General features: G+C 58.5%; 1 protein-coding gene across 1 annotated transcript in view; it reads right to left on the bottom strand.

Moving 5' to 3' along the window:
- Nucleotides 1-18,286, bottom strand: part of LOC123782479 (uncharacterized) — a 47,937-nt gene that overhangs the window by 408 nt on the left and 29,243 nt on the right. Inside the window, exon 4 of the mRNA XM_087858712.1 lies at nucleotides 4,819-4,997. Within this exon, the coding sequence (XP_087714838.1) occupies nucleotides 4,819-4,997 (179 nt within the window). The remainder of the gene's footprint in view (nucleotides 1-4,818; nucleotides 4,998-18,286) is intronic.

The following is an 18,286-nucleotide window of genomic DNA, read 5'->3' as shown; positions in this document are numbered from 1 at the left end:
ATAAAAGTTCATACGCTTTGGGGATACTTTCCCTACTGCCGAACAATAGGCTAGTAAGCACTTTATGTGGATTATCTCATCTAAGCCCCCTGCAAACCTGAAATCAGTATGCTCATCGTCCCCATCTTTACAGAGGAAACCAGCCACTGGAAGGTGGTGAGCACCACGAAAGCTAGGATTTCTGTCTGTTCACTTCTGTGTAGATCTCCCAACACTCTGGTCAGCACGTGGCCCACAAGCGTGCTTCAAGAAATATTGACTGTTTCTTATGAATGGATGCACGAGGTGCACAGAGCAATGAGCCCTGCCTCTTCCCACGTGGTTTCTCTCATTCCTCTCCAGACCCAAAGGTGGGACCCAAGAAGGGTGTGGAGAGAGGGCGAGAGACAAGCATGTGGGAAGGGATGTTCTCTGACCCCTCTCCCACCTTTACCAGAGAGGCGCTCTCTGACTCCCCCCTCCCCCATCGCACCTCTGGCCACAGTCTGGCCCCTGCTGTGCACTCTCAGAGTCCTCTCTACTTCCCCTTCACGGTATCCATCACTGTTGCAACCAACTACTTGTATGACTGGCTTTTCGGTGAGTCTCCCCCGCAGCGTGTGGGCTCTTCATGAGCAGGCATTGCGTCTGTCTTGTTTACCACTGTATCCCCTGACCCCAGGGCCTGGGCTTTGGAAGCTACATAAATATTTACTGACTAACTCCCTGAGCTGGTCAGGGCAGAGATGGGATTTAAATCCAGGCATGTCTGACTCCCAGGGGAGCCTGGGGACTCAGGGCCCTGACCACGGGGAGGGTCTTAAAGATTGACCCCGATCACTCCTTAGTGTTTGGCTCTGACTTGATCCCCACAGTCAACCCCCTTCCCCTCCACATATGCGTAGACTCCCACCAGCTGCCATACTGCCTGGGGCTGTCACCCCCACAGGAAGACCACGGAGCTGACTCGGGGACAAGATGGTGTGGAAAGGAACACTCTTCCACTCCCTGGTGCTGGGCAGCAATTTGCAACCTACAAAGCACTTCCACACACATGACCCACTGAATCTTCCCAGCAACCCGGGAGGCACGGCTGAGGACCCCTGTGGTATAGAAGAAACAGGCTCAGAGCAATGATTGTGGAACTTGCCTGAAGTCACATAGGTGCGAAGTCGCAGGATTCCTAATTCTGCCCTGAGCTCAAAGCCTGCTTCCCCTCCCAGCTCCTGCAGCTTTCCTTCAGCCACTCCTGAAAGCCCTGCTCCTAGAGCTGAGGTCTAATTTAAGGTTGGGAGGAACCTTAAAATCGCCAAGCCATTTGGCTTCCAAACCCTGGGCCTGGGGGAGCTGTGTTACATTCCAGATACCCAGGCCCTAGTCCAGGGGAGTCTGACTCACAGATCTGAAGGGACATCTGGGAATCTGTATTTGTAATCAGCTTCCCCATGGGTACCCTACTCCAGTGCCACCTTGTGCTCTTCCCATTTCACAGATGAGCAAACTGAGATCCAAAGAGGGAAAGGGCCTTTGCCCAAGGTCACAAAACAGCATGGGGAGAGCCCTTCTGTTGCTTATCCAAACAGTACATCCCTCTGTCCACTGTCCCTTTTCGCTCTGCAGTTCCCAGCTCTCGGCTGCTCCTCTCTGTCCTGCCCACTCCATCACTCAGGGTCCTGCTCTCTCCCAGGACAGGCTGTAGACTGTGGACTGGCTCCTCTCAGGCCAGGCTCTCTCGCCCGTTGCTCTTACAAGAGGGACTGTGGGCAACAACCTCACAAAGGAGGGAAGGGGCACAGACCCTGGCATCTCCAAGTCCCCTTTCCAACAGTATGGTTGACCCATGGCTCCTGAGAGTCTTTGAGAGGCCTCCCTTACTGAGGGTGGGGCTCACCCAGCCTCCCTGCTCTGCAGACCTCCCACTTGGGGCCCCAAGGGTGTGATCTTGGCTGAAGGGAAAACTCCTCTCCAGTGGTTGCTTCTGTTCCACCCACCCGTGAAGACCTTTGGGCATGTCCTCCTGCCAGACCTCCTGACTGTGTCCACTGCTCTCTCTTGCAGCCTCCAGGATCTGAGGGAAGCAGCTGGCTCCCCTCCCCACCACACCCAGGCGGCCATTTTCTTGGACCCCTCCCAAGGGCACCACCTATCCCATGTCTGTGAACAAAGTCAAAAGGGTCCTTCTGTCTGACAGTCTGCTTCTGGGTCAGTGTGTCTGAGCCTGCCCATGGGGACACCAACCGGCTGGGAGGGGGCTGGGGGCCCCAACCTGCTGTGCACAGTGCCGGGAAGCGCCAGCCCACATCCTTGAGTCCCCAGCCCCACCCTCCCCCGCTGCGGCTGTGACCACCCCACCCCTTCCCCAGCCTGCCTCCCCCTCCCCCACCCACAGCCTCCCCAGGGGAGCCAGGCTGCCAGCCCCAGCTCTCACTTCCGGCCTCATGACCCTCTCTCCAGCCGGCACACTCCTCCCCCCACACCATTTCCCTCCCAGCCTGGATTGAAGGCCCAGGGATGTCCTCAAAGGGAAAACAGTGTATCAAAGGGGCTATTACCACTGCTGTGAGCCCTTCCCTAACACCTCCTTTAAGAGCCTTTATCCCCCAGAATCTGTAGCACCCCTCTCAGTCTCCTTCAGCCCCCTCCCACCCACCCACTAGTGCCCAAAGATCTTCTTCCGACCTGACTCCAGCCCAAAATCCTACCAAAAAAGGACAACGATGAAAATAATAACAGCAGCTGTCACTTATTTGGCATTTAAATAGAGGCACAGAGAGGTTAAGTGACGCCCTTGAGGACAAACAGCTAGGAAGAGCTGGAGTCTGGATTTAGGTTTGTTGAGCTCCTCCGGTGCAAACTTCTTCACTGTCCAGAGTCGGCTCCCTCCCCTGCAGCCTCCTCCAACAGTCCCAATCCTCATCACTAGTTCTAATTTTTGATTTCTAATCTACCCCCTCCCAGCTTCTTCATCCCCTCCCACCTCAGTCACCCAAACGCACTACCCTCCCTCGCCACTAGGTGTCCCCTTAGAGCCACTGATGCCCCCAAGGGGAAGCAAGTCCCGCCTGGTCTCCTGGAGTCCTCAGGCCCCCCCCCCCCCCCCCCGCCCCACGGTATAGCACACCCCACCCCACCCTACCCCCGGCCACACAGAGCTCCTTTGTGCAGCCCTCGCCCACCCCCTTCCTGCCCAGAGCGGGGCACCTGGCAAGCAGGTCTTCCCTAGACCCGCCCCCTGCCAGCCCCCTGCCCTGGGTGCCAGGTGTTGCGGGCACCACCGCCAGCTCTGGCTGAACCTGAGGGTCACCCTGCCGGGCGGCCCTCCCTTCCTCCCTCCGAGGTCACCCAGGGACTGTGCTTCCCGCCCTGCTCCACCCCCACCCCTCCTGCCCTTGGCCCTTCCAGACTCCTGTCCTAGTCTTTCCTTCTGTCTCCCGAGGACTCCCCTCCTCCAGCCCCACCAGGCCCTCCCCACAGCCTCTCACCCCCGCCCACCTCCTTCCCCTGAGAGCTCCTCGTTCCGCCCCCCCTCCCCGCCCAGGTCTGAAGAACTCCTCCTCCTGGAAAGTTGCTGTTGGAAAGGAAGTGACTTCAGCGATTTGGCCACAAGGCTGGGCACTGCTGAGCCCGGCTCAGCTGAAGGCCTGCCCAGCCCACCTCCAAAGCACAAGTGGCGCCACATGCACATGCCACCCGCAAGTGTGCACCCAGAACCCTGAACGCAAGCCTCCCCGGTGACATTCCACACCGTCCCAGCGTGCCCACGTATCACTCCGGTGTGTTCACATTCTCGGTTACACACCTCTCCAGTGTGCACGAGCGCCCTGCACACATACACCACCCAGTGTGGCCCCCACCACACTCCAGGATTCCCACACCTACCCAGGACACACTCTGAATCCTGGGCACTCACCACTCCCCTGTAGTACCCACACAGCCCTCAAATGTCCCCCAGCCCAGTCCACTTATGTAACTCCTGCGTACGGAACCCTGTGTACCTAAGGACAGAGCCCTACACACACCGGCCTGCACACAAGCCCGAGGGCTCGCACACGCGATGCCCCGTGCACTTACAGTTGGGTACACAGAGCCCTGCACCCTCCCATAGCCACACCTCCCACCCTTACCATCCCAGGAGGCCCCACCCCTAGACCTCAGGCCCCAGGAATGCTCTTTTGGAAGCTGGGTGGAGTCCCCAGGCAGGCTGGGCTCTAGGGAGCTTCCTGGAGCCCGCAGGCTCCGTGTGTCAGTTCAGGGAGTTGCCTGTGCAAGGCAGGGCAGCCCCACCTGGCCTCCACGGCTCTAGAGCCTGGGTGGGCTAATCCCGGCCAGGAGCAGGAAGGCAGGTCCTGCCCCCACTCCACCTCATCTTATGAGGGTAACCTAGCCTACCTGAACTACACAGGTCCTCTTGGCACCTCACCTTGGCCTCCCAACTCTCTGCTTCCACGACTCCAGAGACAGGGGTCCTGGTGTGTGTGGGGGGGGGTCAGCGGCACACATCAGGTGCTCCAGTTTCCATCTCTGCCCTGAGTTCTGGTCACTGTCACAACCCCTTTCTCTTCCCAGTTCCCTCAGGTCAACAAGGTACCAGGAAGAATCCCCAGACTAGGAGGCAGGACTCCGGGGGACTTACTGCATAATCCATGGGCCTCAGTTCCCCTTTCTGGATAATGGGGAGTTTTGAGTAAGTTGGGTTGAAATATTTTGATTCTGTAGAGGGCCTCTTTTTGGCCTAAGCTGGAAGGGGAGATTCCTGCTAAGACTGGGAAGTGAGTCCCCCTGATCCCCACTTTCTGCGAGTGGCCCAGGCACAGACCTGGCTTCCCTGTACACTGTTACCTGAGCAGGCTGTGTAGACAAGGTCTGGCTCAGCAGGAAAGGCCTGTCTTCGCCAGCGATTCCAGGGTGGTCTCTGCGGCAGCCTGAGAGTCGCCCCGAAACCGGGGCCCTCTGCACGCACTTAGCTGGGCAGGCTCTGGGGTCCAGGCCGATGGGTAGACAGGTAGGCAAGCTCCCATCTGCGGAAGAAAACACAACACCCCAGGTATAAGCATGGATCCAGGATGAGCCAGATAAAGGGACCAGGACGCTAGCCTGAATGGGGTCCACTCTCACATACAACGAAATCACCTACAACCTCATTTCACTGGGGAACCACGAGCCTATCCATTGAAACCCCAGGTTCCTGTTGGGAAGCAGTCATCCTTGTACATGTATGTATGCACACACATGAACACGAACACATATACTACGGTGGAAAGAACCTGACCTTGGGAAGCCAGACAGTTCTTGGCTCGACCCTTACCGTATGATCTTGGGCAAGTCAGTTAACCTCTCTGGCTCTCAGTTTTCTCATCTACAAAATGGGGAAATGTAATGAACGGGGGGAGGAATGCTTTGGGAGACTATATATGCCAGCAGCTTACTTAGAATGCAGGTGTGAGAATTGCTGTTCAAAGACATGGTGAAGGCAGATTTCCATGCGGGGTGTATGTGCAGCTGGCCTTTACTCTTCTCCATCAGCAACTAGTTACGTCTCTTGTTTTCTTTAATAACCATGGTCCTTCTCACCACCCTCCTGCTTCCTGCCCATTTGTCTGCCTCCCTGAGGTCTGTACTGGAGCCCAGAGGGGGTCTGGGAACCAGGCCTCATGGACTGCTTACGGGCTCTGGTTGCCTGGGAATTTGTATGTGTGGGAGCGATCGCGCCTGGATAAATGCATGCTTGTGAGCGTTCAGCTGTCTGGGTAAATACACCTGTATGTGGGCTCCTGGGTCTATTTAGCCTTCTGTACATTTCTAAACGTGTGTGTGTACACATGTGTCTAAGAGGGTACATGCATGGGATCCTATGTTTGTTCAGTGACAGTCTATGTAGTTAGCCGTGTGTGTGTGGGAGAGCGAGCGAGCGAGCGAGCGAGAGAAGGGCTGATGTGTACCTGGGTTCAGTATCTTCAGTTATACGTGTGGGTGTGTTTATCTGGGTCTATTCAGCTTTGTGTGTGTGTCCAGCTGAGCCTGTGTTTGCACGCCTGCGAGGACATGCAAGTGTGTGTCTGCCTCTGTGGCAGCACCCCGACCCCTGCCGTGCCTGGGGCAGGAGTGTGCCTGTGCGCGCACGCGCTCCGCCTGGCTCTCTGCAGCTCGCTGTGTCAGGAGCTGAACTGGCTTCTGGCTGTCTCGGGGCTCTCTGGATGCGTGTGTGGGGGGGGTGGCGGCTGATCCTCTGCGGTCCCTGCAGGTTTCCGGTCTTGAGGCCTGTGACTGCGGGCACTGGTGTCACTGTGGATACCTCCCTCCTACCTCTGCCTTTTCCTGGGTTTTCACGGTCACGGCCGGCAGTGTGACTGGTCACGGTGTTCCCGTGGGTCTGTCTTGCTGGGGGTCACTATGCACCTGTGTGTGGGTCCGAGCGTGTGTGTGCTGTATAACCTCGTCGCCAGGTACCTGCGTGTCAGTGGGTCCTTGGGCCCCATCACTATGTCTGTGCCAAAATAGCTACGTGTCAGTGTCAACATGTGTGAGAGGGTCTGTGTGCCATGGTGTGCCTGGCGGCACAGCAGTGCCTCCGTGTTTGTGCGGTACCTTCGTGTGACTCCTCAGTCCGTGTGTGCGTCCGCGCGCGTGTGCACTGCATGCAAGAGACCCTTTGTGAAACAGTGTGTGTCTGTGTCACTGTGTTTGTGTGCCTGCTTCCCTCCTCCCTACCTCCTGCGTGCATGCTCTCTCTCTCTCTCTCTCTCTCTCTCTCTGTAGGAGCCAGACAACTCCCCAAGCCTGGATTAGGGACAATTTATCCACAGGCAGAGAAGGAGAATTCCAACCTGCCAGAGCCTCCCTCCTCTGATCCATCCCCCCTTTCCCCGTGGTTGGGTGGGCACAGAAATGCAGCCCGGCAGCTCCCAAGCCCTCAGGGAGCCCCCACCTCTGCAGCTCCCCAGAGGCCCGGGAGGGCGGAAAAGATGGAAATCTGGGTGGCCCCAGAGCCCTCCAGTGGGGGTGGACTGGCTGCCCCCCATCCAGGCCCCCACAGCTCAGCTCATCTTGGCCCTGTTCTCCTACATATGGTGGTGGTGGTTGAGGGGGGGAGTCTGCATGGGGTCTGCCTGGCCCTGCAGGCTGGAGGGACCTCAGGAGCAAAGCTGCTCCCAGCCCTTCCACAACCTGATACTCCCCAACTGATAAACGCCAGCTCCCCGCCACCCCCTGAAATGGGAATAACTGGGGAACTTGCAACTGTGCCCGCATAGGCTGGGGGAGATGCTGGAAGTGGGGGCAGTGTGGCGGGGGGAATGCAGCAGAGGGGGGCACAAGGGGGGCTGAGCTGGGACTAAGGCTCCCTTCACGGTGCTCCAGGCGCAAGGCAGAATCACATGTTTCCCATTAGCTGCTCTGGCCTCCTTGTTCAGGGGGTGTTGGCTGGGGGAGATTTGTTCTGGTTGCAGACACCAGCCGAGACCACACAAGAGAGAGAGAGGAAGAGAGAGAGAGAAAGAGAGGGCGAGGGAGGGAGAGAGAGAGAGAGAGAGGTTGAACCCCAGAGGGAGAGGAAAAGACACAGAGACACACAGGGGAGAGAAGGGGAGACAGAGAGGCACGAGAGACAGAGACAGGCAGTGACAGACAGAAACTGTGAGACAGGCACGCAAGAACACAAAAGCAGAGAGGCAGAGCCTGGTGATGGGGAGGGGCTGGGGGGGCGGACAGGGAGGTGGAGACGCAGGTGGAGAGGCTGGTCAGAGGCTCAGGAGTGGGTGTCTCGAGGCTCAGAGTGCGAGTGAGACCAGGAGGGACCGAGAGGGGAGAGCAGCACAGGCCGAGGGGTGGGAGGACGACAGGGGCGAGGCACAGGGTGCACCCGGGAGAGGGGCTGGGTGAGGGCACGGCGTGTGGGCAGGGGGAGTGGACGCCGCGAGCCGCGGGGCGGGGGCGGCCAGCGCGCCCGGAGCCTCCCGCCTCCTGACCCTCGAGCCTCGGCGAGATAACAGGCCGAATAGTGCTGACTTGCGGTTCAGAAATCCAATATCCTCCGCGGCACACTAATCGACTACCTGAGCTCCCGGCCCGCGCCGAGCTGCCCCGATTAATCCTCCGGCTCCACAGCCTTAATTAGTTTAACAGTTTCAGGGGCAGAAGAGGCAGGGACTGGGGTTCCCCCACGCTTGCAGGGACACAGACCCCCATGGCAACCCTGCCTGGTGCCCCACCTCCCCAGTCACACCTGCTCCTGCCCCAGAGGCCCCTTGCCACATCGCCTGGAAACACTGGTTCCTTCCTTCTGGGAAACAGTCCCAAGGGTTGGCACCTGGGTCAGAAGGAAGGTCATGGGGGACTCAGACCCCCCCACCCAACCCACCACACTTGTCCCTGCACTCAGGGCTCTGAATGCTTCCCCTGTCCAGCCCTTTGGGGCCCTGTGGTCTGCTCGGGAAGGCCCCGCCAACGGTGGGCCCCATACCACTGGGCAACATGTTGTCTCTTTAGGGTGAGAGACAAGCTCCCAAGTTACTGACAACCTCCCAACAGCATGAGATAATCACACATGTCACTCCCCACAACAGCATGAGATGGGCACGTGGTGACATCTCACACATCCCCAACAGTCAGAGACAGGCGTATGGGCTGGTGACTACCCTAACAGGATGAGCTAAGTACGTAACCTGTCACTTCCCCAAAAGCGTGAGATGGGCACATCTGATACCCCCAGACAACAGGAGACAGGAACACAGGTTGTCACCCTCCCAACGGTGTAACGAACATGCAGCCAGGCACTCCCACACCCACTAATGGATGTGAATGCGGAGAACCTGTCTCTCTCTCTCTCTCTCTCTCTCTCTCTCTCTCTCACACACACACACACACACACACACACACACACACACACACACACACACACGCCTCACCTTCTGGCATGAGGAAGGGACAGATGCCCCCAGCCCCACCCCATCATAGGACTCAGGGACACCACCTCACCCCTTCCCCATGAGTCCTCCCTTCAGACTACCAGATGGGCACACAATATATCACCCCCTGACTGCTTCAGACAGGTGACAACCCACCCCCACGGCTCCCCCATCACTGTCGCCAGCCTGGGTGGTGCTGTCCTCTGCCTGCAGCGGCGTCACAGCTCATAGGGCATGAATGTCACCCCGGCACTGCCAGAGCCGGGCACAGCCGCATGTTGCCCCAGCGACAAACACCACTGGCCCCATGAGGAGGTGGGGGCGCACAGGGCTCTGGGCGTGACCTTGGTCCCTGGACACCAGGAGGGGAGGCGCTGTGGCCTCCCTCCTGGGTAACTCTGGCTGCCTGGTGCTGGGGGAGATGAGTGCTGGAAAGCAAGCTGCCCCGGGGCACGCAGACAACGCTGCCACCCCTGCCCCATTTCTAATTGAATGTAGTCGTTATCTAGGGAGGGGGCAGAAGGAGCCACGGAGGGAGGGCTGTTGTTGAGGCCGGGAGGGCTGTTGTTGAGGCCGAGGAGCGGGTCCTATAAGACTTCTCAGAGATGGGTGGCAGGGAGGGGGATTGAGGGGTGTGGTTACCATGCCCTTATCCTTAGGCCCCAGGACTCAGAGGGTGTGTGATGACAGCTTCAGACCTGCACTGCCGGGGAGCCCCTGGTCCTTATGAAGGCCCCCTCTCCAAATTCAGGCCACAGAGCCTGACAAGGAGGCCAAAGTCCAGGGGCATGACTCACCCAGGGAACGGGCCCAGCCTGCTGGCCAGAGAGTGAGGGAGGCCAGGAGCCAAGGGGCCTGGGTTCAAGTCTGAGCTCCTCCCAGGCCAAGCTGAGTGACCTTGGAGCAGAAGCTGGATCTCTATGGCTTATGGGGAGGGGGAAGGGGCGGTGGCGAGGGAAGTGCCAGATAGAAGCTGAGGCTGGACACCAGCAAGCTGCGCACTGGGGGCCACGGGAAGGCCACAGCAGCCCGGTCCCTGGCTCCATGCTGCCTCACAGGAACCTCAGCTTTCTGTACCTCAGTTTCCTCAGCTGGAAAGTGGGGATGATGTCAGCCTCATGAGACAATGTGACATGAAGTGGGCAGGTGCTCAAAAAATGGGAGATTCTCACTGAGGAGGGGAAGAAAGAGAGGGTGAGACATTTGTCCAAGCCACAGAGCAAGTTAGTATCACCTGAACTCGGCCTCTAGCTCCGGGTTTCCCACCTGGAGCTGCTTCTGTAAGACTGCCCGGAGATCAGTAATGAGTTGGGGGTGGGGGTGGGGTAAAGGGAGGATGTTGGGGTGCTGTTGGTTACAGAGCTGCTCTACTCTCCTGTGAAGACCAAGGGAACTGATGGGAGTCTGCCATGTATCCCAACCTTTACCCTAAACCCCACTTGGCTCATCTTCAAACACCGGACCAGAGGGCCAGCTCTAAGGGAGGGAGGCAGCCCACAACCCAGCCTCCCATGACCAGCGCCTGTATCTGGTGCTTAGAAGGATTGGGGTAACTGGGATTTCAGTGTCCAGAGCCCGCCCATCGTACAGGAGTCCAGAGAGGGACAGGCCTAGCCTGAGGTCACACAGCACGACAGCAGCAGAGCCCAGAGCCCCGGCCAGGGACAGTCTCAGAGCAGAGTCCCTCTAGCCCCTGGGGATGGCTGGAGCTGGGGAGCCCTGGGGGACTGAGCGAAACGTGGCGACAGATGGCCTGCCGAGGCAGCGGCGATCTGGGCGGCTGGCAGGCATGCTCGCTCCCGCGCAGGGAAGCGGCTAATTTTAGCTGAGGCCTCGATGCCAGCTTTGTTCCCCCCACCCACCCACCGAGGGGGCCCAGCATGCCTTGCGTGCAACCCGCCTCCCCCAGGCACCCCCACTCCCCCGCCTGGCCCCTTGGTGAGTAGTGCCCAGACCCCAGGGTCCTAGAACTGTCTGCCTGACCAGGTCTCATCACATACAGAGGCAATGGCTAGGCCTTGGAGGCCTGGCACCCCCCACCCCAGGGCCTGTTTCCCATGACTCCAAGTTCATTCCTTGAAGAGGGGAGGCAGGGAGGAGGGCTAGAGGCCACTACCCAGACTGGGAGGGAAGGCCTGATAGCAGGGTCTGGTACTCCTGGGGGGTGGGGGGTAGGGGGTGAGGGGGAGGCGAGGCACTGTCCTCCACTCCATACTTAAGGGGACCAGACCCATATTCTACCCCTGCCCTGAGAAAGATTCCTCTGTGCTACAGCTCCCCTGGTGTTGGTGAGCAAGGGGGCAGCAGTGCCTCTACCCCTTCCCTGTTCTGCATAACTTTAACTCTGTTCCAGAAACTCAAAGTATTTTAAAGAAGTCAGAGATAGAGCAAGGGTAGTACCCTTGTGTCATGGGGGAAACTGAGGCACAGTCAGAGACAGCCATCAATGTAGCAGGGGAGGAGACCAATCCCAGAAATCTGTGAGACCTAGACATGCTCTTCTTTGAGTTCTCATAGCGAGGGAGCTTCTGGGGCCAGCTCAGGCCCTAGAACTGCCCTCTGCCCTGACCTGGGCTGGTAGAAGGTCGACTAGATAGATGGGGGTCTGGGCTCTAAAACCCCGGAAAGGGAGGGCTGGGATTCTTGGCTTCTGGCACCCCACCTCCTGTAGGTTCTCTGACCTTAGAACCTCCCCTCCCCATCTCAGATTCAACTACAGGTGCCCAATGGGGTGCCAGCATATCTGGCCCCTATCTGAAAGGAAAATCCTTTGGGGGGGACTCTGGAGGGTCCCCATCCCTGTTCCAAACCCGGGGCCATGAAGAAATCGCTACATGGAAAATAGAGGAAGACAACTTGAAAGAAATCTATGTATTTAGAGGAGAGAGTCAGGAGAGAAAGACAGGGAGAGCAAAAGGAAGGCAAAGATCCGATTCAGGAAGAGAGAGACAGAGGAAGAGTGTGGGGGCAAGAGACACAGGGCAGAATGAGGCTTAAAGAGAAGGAGACGGGGAGGGAGAGGATGAGAGAGAGAGAGAGAGAGAGAAGGAGGGAGAGAGGGAAAGAGGATAGGATGCTGGAGGAAGGAACACAGCAAGAGAGACTCAGAAGAGAGGGACAGAGGAGGAAGAAAAAGACAAAGACACAGAGAGACAGGCAGGATAAGGCAGAGACAAAGACAGAGAGAGAGAGAGAGAGCAAGATCCACACAGAGGGGAAGAGATGGAGAAGGAGCCTGCCACAGACAGGGCAAGGCACAGAGAACTAAGGACACCACAGGGAGCTGGAGACAGACAGGGATTGACACACCCAGAGACCAACAGAGACAGTCGGAGAGGGTGAGACACACTCAGAATGGGGCGGGAAGAAGGGGGAGACACTAAGTGATAGAGCGTGTGGGAGGGGGTGGGGGGGACAGCACAGAGTGAGGAGGGAGGGGGCATGAGGAGGGGGGAGATGTCGTCGCCGGAGCTGGGGGGGGGGGACAGAGGACAGAAATGGAATGTGGGTCTGGGCATGAGGCTCACAGATGCATCGGCTCCGGTTTCAGCTGGGGCAGTTGGCTGCTGGGGGGGCGGGGGGGGGGGAGGAAAGAGCAGAGCTGGTGAGGGAGGGGGGCCTGTTGCCATGGCTGCAGGCACGGCAGGGGCACAGCCAGCAGGGGCACAGTCGGCTGGCACTTGGAGTTCTGGGCATGGTAGGGGGCTGACTGAGGGGAAGGGGGGGGGCGATGAAGAAGCTTCGCCTCTGCCCTCGGGGCTCAACCAGGAAGAAAGTTTCCAGAGACAGGATGGGAGATGTTGGGGCCCGAGGAGGGCTCCGGGCCCTGCTCCACCCCATGCAGGCTGCCAGGGGGGCCCCACTCCACAGGTCACCTGTGGGTATCCCAGGTTCCCTGCCTGTGCCTCGGGCTAGCCCCTGGGGACCCTCTGGCTCCATCCCCTCCAGTCCAGCTGAAGATCCCGCATGCTGCTGCTGCTGTTTTTGCTCGCAGGGGAGCAGCAAGATTGTGAATTCAGGATCTGTAATCCTAACGCAGAGCCCAGGCCTACCGGGCTCCAGTTGCCAAGGCGACGGAGGGTCAGAGGGCAGCGCGGGGCGCCCGCTCCTCCAAGTCAGAATCCCAATTGTTAAAGCCCAAGAATAAACAGCTGAAGCGGCCGTGGGGGGGCTGGGAGGGGGGCTGAGGTCTGCATCGGCTCAGTGTGGTGTTGTCAAGCGAGATGTCACTAATTGTCTGAAGGAACGGGCTGAGGCAGCTCTTAACTGCTTCTGTGCCACCGGAGACACCTTGACTCCTGGCCCCATCCCCCGGGCCTCCCAGCATTCCACTGGGCCAGCTTGGTGCTGGGAGTGCTGGCCCAGCATAATCTCTGCCTCTCCTGCATTGAACCCCCACATATTTTGGCTCCCAACACTCCTCTTTGCCCAACTTGGAACCTCCCACCTGCAAGCTAAATCCTTATGTCCCCAGAACCAGTACCCCCCAATTACTGGGCCCCCCAAGACAGCCCAGAACTGCCCGTTTGGCCTGCAGAAGCCCTCCCAGCTCCCCCAGCACCTCCACTTCTGCCCCCCCCTCAGAAGTCAGAGATTCTGGCATAAGGTGCACAGACTGCAGAGGAGGGCAGACTTGGGGCTCCTCTGACCTTTGGGGTCTAGGCAACGGCCCACCTAGAGGAAAAAGGAAGGTCTATGGCATCTTTCTGTGCAGCTTCTGACTCAGCCACACACCAGAACCCAAGACGTGAATGGGGCCAGGAAACCCCATTTCTGGTTTTGGGTGTTCTATACCTACTTGCAGTGTGACTTTTGGGTACTCTCCCTCTGCGGCCTGCCTCGTCTGTCCTCCATGCTAAACATGTGGTAGTGCCTATTCTAAGCCAGGCTGTGTCTGGAACCCCTGCCCAGAGGAACTCCCAATCCGGTGGGTGGGAAAGGCTCTCATACAAAGTAGAAAACAATCCGAGATCCATCAGGTAAGATATTCCACGAAAAACACGGAGCAGATTGGTACACAGTAAACTGACCAGTAGACTACAGCTAGTTAGTAGCCGTAGTACTAGTACCCCGTTATTACAGAGGGTCACTAAAAGGGTGCAGGTAATCAGGAAAGAGACGGGGGAGGGCGGGAGAGGCCGGTTCTGGAAGGCTTTCCTGCAGAAAGCGGTACCTGGTTAAGATTTGGACAGGTGAGCGAGAAGGTAAGGAGCGCCAAGAGTTCTTGTGAGATCCTTCCCGGGGAGCTGAACTCTAAGGTCTCAGGGTCGCCTGTTCAGCTCCTCCCAGAGCAGGAAGGAGGCGGCCTTCTGTGGTCTCCCCGCCCCACAAGCCGGCCCTGCCTCTTCCTCCACCCACTGCAACTCAGGATAGCAGGAGATTGGTGTCTGGAGGAGCGGGGGGCGCCCATCGGTAAAGCTCCCGGAGATTGGTAGCACCTGGAGTGATGTCACGAGGGGCGGGGTCAGGGCTTCGAGCACTCCCCTTGCCCCAGGTCCCAGACCCCTGCCCCAGGCCCGAAGCGCGGTCCCCAGGAGGGGGCGCTCAGGCCACCTGGCCGTCCCCCCCCCCCCCATCAGGTGGCGGGCGGGGCTGGGGCGCTGTCCGTGGGCGGGGAGCTGGGCGCGGAAACAGGGGATCCCCCAGAGAGGGCCCAGCCCAGCTCCGGGCTGGATGCGTACAAAAGGCGACTTGTTCTTTCTTGGGATGCCTGCGCCTTCTCAAACATACCTACGGCCACACTCCGGGGACAGCTACACCCACACATGCTGCACAAAGCCTGCCAGGGTGGGGACTGGGGGGCTGTCGCCAGCCCAAGAGGTCAGCTTTAAGAACCTTGCCCCAACCACTCTTTGCCACAGGCTCAGCACCATTCATCTTACCCCATCCCACCCCAAGTGACCTGGATACTCCCACAGTCTCACCCGCAGCTCTGGGGACACTGATCCAATCACATTCTCACAATTACCCTCTCCCTCAGACCATCTGTAGCTCACCAACTCTTTCCTGCTCTAGAGTCAGACCTCACCCTTCAGCAGGGTCACCACACTGAGCGCGACCACAGCACACAATGAAACCCATTAAGGTTCCTTTTTACTGAGCACTTACTCTGTGCCAATCCTTACAATTACCCTTTTGTGGGGGTGGTATTCGTCTCATTTTGTGGATGGGGAAACTGAGGTTGCTGTTAACTAGCTTGCCTAAAGCAGAAGCAAGGATTGGAACCCAAATCAAACTCGACTTCAGAGCCCCTGTTCTCTGTATTGTTTCTGCCAATCATCCCACCACCTTACACTCTTAACACCCCACCACACACACACACACACACACACACACACACACACACACACACACACAACCACAGTCAGAGTCAAGGTGTAATTCTCCACCCCAAACACATGTCAATGTCACAGTCTAGGATCAGGCAGTTTCTCTCACTCCTCAGACAGCGTATGTGTGCTGAAGGGGAAGAGTCTCCTACCTCTAAGCTTCGCATCTCCAAGGCTGGCCGTCAGTCGTTATAAATGGGGCACCGAGTGAGAGCCGGGCCAGAACAGGCTACCTCTAACCTTTCCAGCAGGCTCACCTCCACCTCCCCTGACCCTAGGATGACAAAGCACTGCCAGACTGGCTGGGGCACCAGGCCTGCAGCTCTCCCTGACCCCTTGGGCCAAGATCCTCCCCTAGCCCCCAACCCCTGCTGAGAACAAGTCGAAACAAACTCCTTCCTGGGGATGTCAAAGCACCTTTCCTGGGGGAGGCGGCTCTGTGATCCCCTGAGCCTGGCTAGGGAGAAGGATCAGGTTACTCTTTCCCCAGCTGTGCTTGGACTCCTTGGGGCTGACCTTTCACCTCATCCAGGCCAGGACCCAAAGGGGGCCAAGTACAGCCCTCACCTCCTGTTAACCCTCTGCATTCCTTATTTTTTCACGGGGGTGGGGGGTGGGGAGCCTGCCAGGACCCAGAGGGTCTCAGGAAGCCCCGCTGAGCATGCCAACCTTTCCCCACCCTCCCATCCTGGGGTCCGGTTTCCCAGAGAGCTTGACAGAATGCTCCCCTGCCCCCTGCCCAAGCTGCCCTGCCCTGCCAGGATCAGATACCTCCCTCAGCCTAAGCAGCTGAAAATGACCTGGGCTATTTTCGCTCTGGGATCGCATTGCAAACTCCCCCTTGAGCTGGCGGCTTCCCACATCCCTCCAGACCATTGCCCCTCACTCCTCAGCCCTAACCCAGAGCCACTGACTTTAGAGGACAGGAAGACTTTTAAAGACCACAGGCCTAAGCCCCTCCATTGGGGAGACTGAGGCCATGGGGAGTCAGGCACAGGGCTGGGCAGAGAACCAGGCTTCCTGGGGCTCCGCCCAGGTCTCTTTCTACTGTCTAGCACAGCCTGCTCTGTACCCTAGATCTCAGAGCCTCTGACCCAGCCAAAAACCCAGCCGACCTCCTCCAAGCACCGGAAAGTCACACTGGAAGCTACCCACAAGTCTCTGGGCCGCCCTGCATGTCAGAAACCGCTTCTGCCACACTCTTCTCTTTGTTTTAGAACTGGGACCAGGTCTGTACCTGTATCACAGCTATGTGGATCACGGGAATGTTTTGGCAGGTGCAAACTGGGAAGAAAGACAGGGAGACTGAGGCCTAGAGGAATGGGAGGCAGATTCAGGCTTCCTGGGGTTTATATTGCACAATACTTCCATGTTCCCAGCAGCCCCTCGGCTCCAGCTTCTTGGTACCCCCCTTTTCTATTCCTACCAACCCAGCCCCCTCCAGGCCCCTGCCCCTCCACCTCAAGCCCCAGTCCTCCTGGGCAGGAATGTGACTGGTCAGGTCTGAGCTGACCACATGAGTGGCTATAAGGCGACAGACCCCCCATCCTCCCATCCCCCCAGCCTGGGGGAGCTCACATACCAAGGCAAAGTTGGGGGGGGGCGCAGCTGCTTTAACCCTTTGCAGCCAGGCTTTCAGGGTGAAAAAGAGAGGTAACTTTACTTCCAATGGCCACTCCCATTTGAGTGCTGCGGGGCAGTGAGGTGGGGGGGGTCATGTGGGCAGAACTGACTTCACTGAGGGGGTGGAATGAGGGCATTTGCCCTGCTAGTCCCTGTTCAGAAAAATTATCCCTTGCCACCCCAACTGTTTAATCTCATCTCCCCTGACATTTGGAAAAACAGGAGCTGATGCTGAGGAGAGAGAAGGAAAGAACAAATCATGAACCCCAACCTCAGGAGCCCCTAGTCTGAGGGGAGAAATACAACCCTGCCCTGGGGAGTCTGATGGGGGAGACTAGGCACAGAGGTTGGGACAAAGAGCTGTGAGCAGAGAAGAGCATGTTGCTGGGCAGAAGTGGGAGGAAGCCAGGGCAGGAGCAGAACAAGCCAGGTGGGGTCAGATCAGGCAGGCTTCCCGGAGGCCCCTCGGCCCACACCCCTCCCCCCAGGCTCTGGAATCTCGGGGGTCAGGGCTGAGGGACAGCCCCGCCCCCTGCTCCCCTCGGGCTCAGGAATTCCACCAGCCAAGGGGGGGGGGCAGCTGCTTCGGCCTCAGTCCAAGTTGGCTCCCACTGGACCGGGAACTGCAGCTCCTCCTCGGGGCCCCCCACCCCCACCCAAGCCCCTGGGCTGGCCCCCAGCCCCCTCCCCTCCCCCTTCCCGGCTGGCACTGTGAGTGCCAGGCGCTGGCAGAAAACAAACCCGCCGGGGTGGGTTTGCAGGGAGCGGGGTAACCTTGACACAGTTGCGGCAGTCGCTAATGGCAGACACACACTCCGCCTGTTCTGGGGGGACTGTTGCCGTTGCTAGGAAACCGGCAGCCGCGTGAATGGAAATGGGTCAGTAAACCTGGGGAGAGATAGTGTGACACTCGAACCACTGCAGCTGCTCCAGCCCACACCGAAATCCCTCCTCTTCAATATTTATCACTCCCGCCTGGGCCCTCAGCTCCTGCCAGACCCGGCACCAGCCTGGCCCTCAGGCCCCCCCCCGGGGCTCGACGGGGGAAGGGAGAAGAGATGGGGGGGGTGTCGCTTATCCGCTCCTTGGGGGGGCCCCCCAGGCGGGATGGAACTGGTTCTGGAGGAGATTGAACAGGAAACAGAGTCTAATCCTGTGGCGGGGAAGGGGTTAAAAGGTCAATTCACGCCTGTTCCTGACTTAGGCACCGTGGTAAAATTACTGCAAGTGTGAGCAGGCTAGCGACTGCCTGCTTGCCTACCTGCGGAGGCACTGATTAAGACAGGAGACCTCCCTCCCCGGGGGAAGAGGCACCCAAAACACGGCCAGGATTCGCTCACAGCTTGAAAACACCTTCCTCTACAGCCAGAACCGATGCCTCTAGTACAATCTGATAAGCACCCCAAATGGACACGAGCTGCCTACTGCCGAACGACAAATTCCATCCTGTAT

Source organism: Ursus americanus, chromosome 33, assembly GCF_024610735.1.
Source record: "Ursus americanus isolate L20-20 chromosome 33, mUrsAme1.1.p, whole genome shotgun sequence".
Taxonomy (NCBI): Eukaryota; Metazoa; Chordata; class Mammalia; order Carnivora; family Ursidae; genus Ursus; species Ursus americanus.
This window is presented reverse-complemented; position numbering and strand designations above follow the sequence as displayed.